Source organism: Pan troglodytes, chromosome 18 (assembly GCF_028858775.2).
Source record: "Pan troglodytes isolate AG18354 chromosome 18, NHGRI_mPanTro3-v2.0_pri, whole genome shotgun sequence".
NCBI lineage: Eukaryota > Metazoa > Chordata > Mammalia > Primates > Hominidae > Pan > Pan troglodytes.
This window is the reverse complement of record NC_072416.2, coordinates 26123651-26132051: the sequence shown is the minus strand read 5'-3', so window position 1 is coordinate 26132051 and position 8401 is coordinate 26123651. Positions and strand designations below refer to the sequence as shown.

Below are 8401 nucleotides of genomic sequence, written 5' to 3'. Positions count from 1 at the left end.
AAGCCTCCACCTCCTGGGTTCACACGATTCTCCGGTCTCAGCCTCCTGAGTAGCTGGGATTACAGGCACACACCACCATGCCCAGCTAATTTTTGTATTTTTAGTAGAGAAGGGGTTTTGTCATGTTGGCCAGGCTGATCTTGAACTCCTGACCTCAGATAATCCATCTGCCTTGGCCTCCCAAAGTGCTGGGATTACAGGCGTGAGCCACCATGCCTGGCCTTTTAATATTTTTTGTTTTTGTAGAGATGGTTGTCATTATGTTGCCCAGGCTGATCTTGAACCCCTGGGCTCAAGCAATCTTCCTATCTGAGCCTCCCAAGTAGCTGAGACTACAGGGACTTGCACCACCACACCCAGCTGATACATATTTATATATATATATATAATCTCTTTTAGATTAAGGGAAAAAAAACCCATGAAATAGGCACTTACCTTATTTCTTAGATGAAAACAACATAGTTCTAATCACAATGCCTGCACACCCAACCACTACATTAAACTCCTCAACCACTTCCTACCCACTTAGCCTTTATCCTTTCTGTTGTGGTCTCCAGACCATCAGCATCAATGTCAGATGGAGATCTATTACAAAGACAAATTCTGGGGCCTCATTCCAGACGTACTAGATCTGAAACTGTGTGGCGGGGCCCTGCAATTTGCAACAAACCCTCCAGGTGATTCTGACACATGCTAGTTTGAAAACCATTGATCTAGATGTTGTGGGACATCTATACCTTACATCTTTCCTCACCTCTCCAAAGGGTCGTGGCCAACACTCCTATAACAAAAGACGGGTTAAGACCAGGTATGGTGGCTTATGCCTGTAGTCCCAGCACTTTGGGAGGATTGCTTGAGCCCAGGAGTTTGAGACCAGCCTGGGCAACATGGTGAGACCTTATCTCTACAAAACTAAATAAATTAGCTGGGAGCGGTGGTGTGTGTGCCTGTTATCCCAGCTACTCTCTGAGGACTGAGGTTGCAAAGATCATTTGAGCCTGGGAGGTCGAGGCTGCAGTGAGCTCTGGTGGTGCCACGGAACTCCAGCCTGGTTGACAGAGCAAGACCCTGTCTCAAAAAAAAAAGGCTAACAAGAGAAAAGCATAACAGATTTATTTAATTAAACTTTTACAGGCCGGGCACAGTGGCTTACTCTTGTAATCCCAGCATTTTGGAAGGCTGAGATGGGCGGATCATTTGAGGTCAGCAGTTCAAGACCAGCTTGGCCAACATGGTGAAATCCCATGTCTACAAAAAAATTCCAAAATTAGCCAGGCATGGTGGCGGGGTGCCTGTATTCCCAGCTACTCGGGAGACTGAGGCAAGAGAATCAATTGAACCTGGGAGGCAGAGGTTGCAGTGAGCCAAGATCGAGCCACTGCACTCCAGCCTGGGCGACAGGACTTCATCAAAAAAAGTTTCATCAAAAAAAAAAAAGTTTTATGTTGACATGGGAGCTTTCAGAAATAAAGACCGAGGGAAGGCTGTCTACTTTTATATTTAGGTTTGATGACCAACAGCCAGGTAGAAATAGGATTGAACAAAATGGTATGAATGATCTATTAGACTTAGGTGGGGGGATCCAGCAAGGCCCGTCCAAATTCTTCTTGGCTTACCTGTATATCACTCCTTCTTCCTAGGTATAGGGCAGGAATAAGGGGGCATGACCACCTGTTATCAGACAAAGTAGCTCAGATAATTGCTTTTTTTTTCTTTTCTTTTCTTTTTTTTCTTTTTCTTTTTTTTTTTTTTTTTGAGACAGAGTCTCATTCCGTGCCCAGGCTGGAGTGCAGTGGTGTGATCTCGGCTCACTGCAACCTCCGCCTCCCAGGCTCAAGTGGTCCTCCTGCCTCAGCCTCCTGAGTAGCTGGGACTACAAGTACACACCAGCACACCCAGCTAATTTTTGTATTTTTTTGTAGACACGCGGTTTCACCATGTTGCCCAGGCTAGTCTTGAACACCTGGACCCAAGTGATCTGCCCGCCTCGGCCTCCCAAAGTGCTGGGATTACAGGTGTGAGCCACCATGCCCGACTGAGAATTTCTTTATGGCCAACTCTTAAGCAGAAATAAAGGAAGGCTGGAGTAATATGTCTAGGTTTTGTGGCTGGCTTTAGGGGAGAGGGGTTTGAGTTTCCCTGACCCATCTTGGGAAAGAGGAATTGGAGTTTCTGTGGCTTGCCTTGGGAGAAGAAAGACGGGCAGGAGGTCAGAGAACCTTTGCTCTGAGGCTGCTTCTGAGGGTTTCCACTGTCTTTGAGTTCAAAGTACTCGCTATGCCAAAACACCATGCTCTGGGATATGGTTTTCTGAGCTCCAACAATGTAAAAATGTTAAAGGATTGCAGGGGCTTAAAATAAGTAAAGTTTCAGGAGTTGAAGGATGGTCCTCGGCAAACTGTAGAGCTCATGCCCCCTGTAGCATGTGGAGACTCTAGTCATGTCCAGGTTTTGTTGAAATGTGGAAAGCCGGGTCCAGTGTTGCCAGATGTTTAGAATCTTCAAGAGATAAATATGTATTAAAGATTTTATTTAGGCCAGGTGCAGTGGTTCACGCCTGTAATTCCAACACTTTGGGAGGCCGAGGTGGGCGGATCACCTGAGGTTAGGAGTTCGAGAGCAGCCTGGCCAACCTGGTGAAACGCTGTCTCTACTAAAGATACCAAAATTAGCCCGGTGTGGTGGTGGGCGCCTGTATTCCCAGCTGCTCAGGAGGCTGAGGCAGGGGAATCACTTGAACCCAGGAGGCAGAGGTTGCAGTGAACTGAGATTGCACCATTGCACTCCAGCCTGGGCAACAGAGCGAGACTTAAAAAAAAAAAAAAAAAAGATTTTCTTTAACTCCTTAATGAGGAAACTGGTGAGATGTTCAAACCAGTCCAAAGAATGGACGTCATGTATAGATCAGGAATGTTGAAATGGATGTGCAAGTGGGGGCAGAACTGGTTTTTCCACAAGAAGAAGTCTGTGTGTTCCCAGAACAGTATTCATTTGCTTGTGTGTGGACAAGAATCATCACCCATTGCTATTCAGTTATCTACAAGGAAGAATTTGTGCTTCTGTATGGCATACGTACGTACCTATGGTCTAAGAAGAATGTGTGTTCTGAGTTCCAAGCTACAGAATCACAGAGTGGCCAGCCCAGAGGTTCACTCTTTATCTAAGAGGAACATCTGAACCCTTGGCCCCATCCTGTGGAACGCAGGCCATACGGGGGATCAAGGCCCTTTGGGGTTAAATTGAGGTTGCCAGATGGAGGTTGCTAGGGGAAGGGTGCTAGTTGAAAATACTATATAAACTGATGCTCTTTACAAATGGTAGTGGTCCTCCTGTCCAGCCCACTGCCACTAGACCACCCCGTAAGTCCCCTCAGTAAACCTGCCTCATTCAGTGGCTCTGGGTCTCTTCTTCTGCCTTTCAAACATGGTGCCATCCCTACTGAAGTTAATAGGGGTACGGCACAACAGCTTCAATGGAAAATTATGTGTTGTCTAGACAGCACAACCTTCCAGGTTCTAGCCTTTCTTTGTCTTTGAGAAGTCTCATAACTCTGTTAAGTTGTAGACAGCTGATAGCAATGCAAAATAATTCTTGCCTATAAATAGGTAAATTCCGCTCACTGGAGGGATAGCTCTCACCCCGGTCGAAAAGCCAGTTTTGCCTCCATTTGCACATTCGTCTTATCTTCCTTTTTTTCCAGATAAATTTTCCCTTCTTTGACTTCACTTTTGGATTGATTATAACATCTGCTTGGTTCCCTCATGTAATTAAATAAAATATTTAACACGTATTCATTTCATAATTATGATAATCATGACATACTTTTTTGGGAAAATTATCTTTTAACAGAATAAGCAAGTACATAATACATCGATGGTGTACTGTGTGATGCAGAAAATAAAGCAGAGTATTGAGGAATGCAGGACATGTTAGTTTAGAAGTGTTCCAGGAAACCAGGGAGGTGGAGGTTGCAATGGGCCGAGATAGCGCCACTGCAGTCCAGCCTGGGCGACAGAGCGAGACTCCATCTAAAAAAAAAAAAAAAGTGTTCCAGGAAAACCCTTCTGTGAATAAAAATGCAAGCACATAGGCCGGGCGTGGTGGCTCACGCCTGTAATCCCAGCACTTTGGGAGGGCGAAGTGGGCAGATCACGAGGTCAGGAGTTCGAGACCAGCCTGGCCAACATAGTGAACCCTCGTTTCTACTAAAAATACAAAAAAAAAAAAATAGCTGGGTGTGGTGGCATGCACCTGTAGTCCCAGCTACTCGGGACGCTGAGGCAGGAGAATCGCTTGAACCCAGGAAATGGAGGTTGCAGTGAGCCGAGATGGCACCCCTGCACTCCAGCCTAGGCGACAGAGTGAGACTCCGTCTCAAAAAAAGAAAAAAAAATAAAAAATAAATGCAAGCACTTTGGGAAGTCGAGGTAAGAGGATCTTGTAGCCCAGGAGTTCGAGACCACCCGGGCAACATGGTGAAACCCAGTCTCTACCAAACACACACACACACACACACACACACACACACACATACACATACACACATACACACATTAGCCAGGCGTGGACACACACACACACACAAATTAGCCAGGCGTGGTGGTGCCCTCCCCTAGTCCCAGCTCCTCCGGAGACTGAAGCGGGAGGATCGCTTGAGCCTAGGAGGTGGAGGCTGCAGTGAGCCGTGATCGCGCCATTGGACTCCAGCCTGAGTGACCGAGCAAGACCCCGTCTCTTAAAAAATAAAAATGCTAAAAGAATTATTCGTGTTCTTCTGAAAATCAAATTTAATTGGGCGTCTTGTATTTTATCTGGCAACCGTACGGTGAGTGGTCTTAGAAGACCAGCGCTGGGTGGAGGGATCTGGGCTAAGAAATGTTCCGGCCCGTCCCGCGTGGAGGCGGGGCCTGGGGTGGGCGTGGCACCAGCGGCCCCGCCCCGTCACGTGTCCGCCGCTCCTGCCGCGCAGTCAGCAGAGGAGAGCGCCAGGCGGCTACAGCAGCTGAAGAGGCAGTGGCGCCCGCGGCCGCAGCGTCGGGGCTGGAGCGATGGCGGCGACCGCGGTGGCGGCGGCGGTGGCGGGAACCGAGTCGGCCCAGGGTCCCCCGGGCCCGGCAGCCTCGCTGGAGCTGTGGCTCAGTGAGTAGCCTGGCAGGCCTTCGGCGCAGCCGCTGAGCCGCACGTGAGGCCTCGCTTCCCGCCTCCCGGGGCCTTGCTTCGGGGCGGGCGGCCGCAGGGGAGGCCGGCGGCCGGGTAGGGGGCCTGGGCCCGGCGCGGTGGGGAGGATCGCCCAGGGGTCCCCCGAGAGGAGCCCCAAGCATCCGCCGGGGCAGCGGCCCCCTTCTGAGCTCTGCCCCTCCCCCTCCGCCCACCCCCCACTTAGCAGCAGCACAGGACCCCGACCCCCACCCCAATGGCTACGTGACCTGCGCTTTCCCCTGCGCCAGGCACTGTGCTCACAGCGGCTTAGTCCTGCTTAATCCTCATTCCCACCCCGAGCTGGCTTCTATTATTAACCCCACTACGGAAGCGGGGACCTTGAGGCTTAAGGAGACGCAGTCGTGCAAGACATGCAGTCTGTTTGGGGCTGAGAAAGATCTCTATCTGGCTACCGCGTCAAAAAGAGATTTTTTACCTTTTGTGTTTACTTTGGCCAGACTTTTTTTTTAAACACACACACACATATGTGTGTGTGTGTGTGTGTGTTTTCCTCTAAGAGACGGGGTCTCATTATGTTACCCTGGTTGGGCTCAAACCCCTTGGCCAGAATTCTTCTGCATGTCTCCTGTAAGCTTCACAGTCATCTTAGGGGTTATTATTATCTCCGTTTTACCAATGAGAGATTGAGGTTCAAAGGGGATAAAGAATATTCCCCTTGTACCCAGCTCTGCTAGGTGCCAGGAACACTGAGATGCATAACACAGGGTCCTTGCTCACCAAAACATTTTTTAGTGGGTACAAGCCGGCAGTCACATCACCTTACGGGATTGGCGAGGAGCAGGAGGGCGTTCGTTTCACCTGTGGTGGTAGGAGTTGGTTTACCTGGGGGTCGTCACAGCCGACCGCATTCCAGGCAGAAGAAACTGCGTGTGCAAAAGCTGGGGACAAGAGAATGTGGAGCACTCCGGGAACAAGTAGGTCAGTCCGCTGGAGTGCAAGCCTAAGGCGCAGGAATCCTGGAAAGGGGCTGCACGGCTAATTGGGGCGAGATCTTCAAGAGCCTTGTGTGCTGCAGAAAGGAGTTTATGTTTTATCCGAGGGCGGGGGAGCTGTTTGGGAGTTTTCAGCCGGAGAATCTGATCAAGGAAGCCTGTTAAAGGCGTCACTTGCAGCCATATGGTGCTAAATTGGGCGGAGAGGGTGAGACTTCAGGCAGGGAGAGCGGCTAAAAAGCTCTTTGGGTGGTGGTTGGGGGCCGCAGGAGGACTAAGGCAGTGGGGAGAGGGAGAAGCAATGAGCAGGCGTAGTCAGCAGCCTCGGTGCCTTGGAATGCAGACAGGGGACAAGGAGAAATCTAGGCTAGATCGCGGGTTTCAGGCTCGAGGAACTGGTGGGTTACAGATGCCTCCCCTGTGAGGAGGAGCTGGTTTAGGCAGAGAAGGTTGAGATGTGGAGTTTGAGGTGCTTGTGGCATAGTCAAAAAAGAGATGCCCTCTAGGCAGCTGGTTGGCACTGGAGAGGGCAAGTGTGGGACGTACGGTTTGGGAGTCTGGTTCATTGGCAGTGAGCTTGCGGGAGAAGCTTGTGTATATTAAGAGCAGAGGTTTGGAGAGAGAGCGTGGGGAGCCCCAGCATTGAAGAGGCAGATGGGAAGAGAAGACTGAAGGCTGAGCAGAAACAGGCAGGGGGAGACCTGCAGGGGCACCCACTGATAGCAAAGGAGGGTTGTGGTTGTAACGTAGTTTTGCTGCTTAAAGATGGAGGAGAATGAGGAAGGAGAAGAGGGAACTTTGAATTTGGTAACCAACCAGTTATTTAATGAGACATCCTTGAGTTAAACAGTAGAGACAGAAGGTAGTAGTTTTAGGAGGCAATGGAGAACAGAAGGCTTAGACTGGAGTTGCAAAAATTAGAAAAAAAGGCTGTTCATGCCTGTAATCGCAGCACTTTGGGAGGCTGAGGTGGGCCAATCCTTTGAGGCCAGGAGTTTAAGACCAGCCTGGCCAACATGGTGAAACCCCGTCTCTACTAAAATACAAAAAATAGCCATGTGTGGTGGCGCACACCTGTAATTCCAGCTACTTGGGAGGCCGAGGTGGGAGGATCACTTGAACCCTTGGGGCAGAGGTTGTGGAGGTGGAGCCAAGATTGCACCGCTGCACTCCAGCCTGGGTGACAAGGCGAGATTCTGTCTCAAAAAAAAAAAAAAAAAGTAGCCGGAGTAAGAGAAAGTAGCTGCCTCAGGTGGAGGAGATAAAAGGAGTGCCTGGAACTGAGGCTGCTCAAGGACACAGTTCTTCAACTCCAGCTTTTTTTGAAACAGAGTCTCACTGTGTCACCCAGGCTGGAGTGCAGCGGCATGATCTCAGCTCACTGCAGCTTGCCCCTCTCCTGGGCTCAAGCATTTTTCCCACATCAGCCTCCCCAGTTCTAGCTTTTTTAAAATGTATTTTTATTTATTTATTTATTTATTTTTGAGATGGAGTCTTGCTCTGTTGCCCAGGCTGGAGTGCAGTGGTGCCATCTCGGCTCTCTGCAACCTCTGCCTCCTTGGTTCAAGCAATTCTCCTGCCTCAGCCTCCCAAGTAGCTGGGATTATGGGCACACGCCACCACAACCAGCTAATTTGTGTGTGTGTGTGTGTGTGTGTGTGAGAGAGAGAGAGAGAGAGAGAGAGAGAGAGATGGAGTTTCATTCTTGTCCAGGCTGGAGTACAGTGGCACGATCTCAGCTCACTGCAACGTCCGCCTCCCAGGTTCAAGCAATTCTCCTGCCTCAGCCTCCCAAGTAGCTGGGATTACAGGCATTAGCCACCATGTCTGGCTAATTTTTGTATTTTTAGTAGCGATAGGGTTTCACCATGTTTGTCAGGCTGGTCTCAAACTCCTGACCTCAGGTGATCCACCTGCCTCAGCCTCCCAAAGTGCTGGGATTACAGGCATGAGCCACTGCACCTGGCCTGGGCTAATTTTTAATATTTTTTGGTAGAGACGGGGTTTCACCATGTCAGCCAGGCTGGTCTCAAACTCCTGACCTCAAGTTATCTGCCAGTCTTGGCCTCCCGAAGTGCTGGGATTATAGGCATGAGCCCGGCCTAATTTGTGTTTTATTATTATGGTTTTTTTCATGGCATATACATTGTATTAAGCTCCAGCTTTTGGGGGCAGTGTCCCAAAGTTGCTAGATCTTCCTGTTTTTCAGGAACGGCTAGAACCTATATTCTTAAGTGAAATATCGTGGG

At 49.6% G+C, this 8401-nt stretch overlaps 1 protein-coding gene across 1 annotated transcript in view; it reads left to right on the top strand.

Moving 5' to 3' along the window:
- The first annotated feature begins 4908 nt into the window (after nt 1–4908).
- The window catches only part of GGA2 (golgi associated, gamma adaptin ear containing, ARF binding protein 2), a 44597-nt gene continuing 41104 nt past the window's right edge, over nt 4909–8401 (top strand). Inside the window, exon 1 of the mRNA XM_016929630.4 lies at nt 4909–5139. Within this exon, the coding sequence (XP_016785119.3) occupies nt 5049–5139 (91 nt within the window). The 5' untranslated portion in view covers nt 4909–5048. The remainder of the gene's footprint in view (nt 5140–8401) is intronic.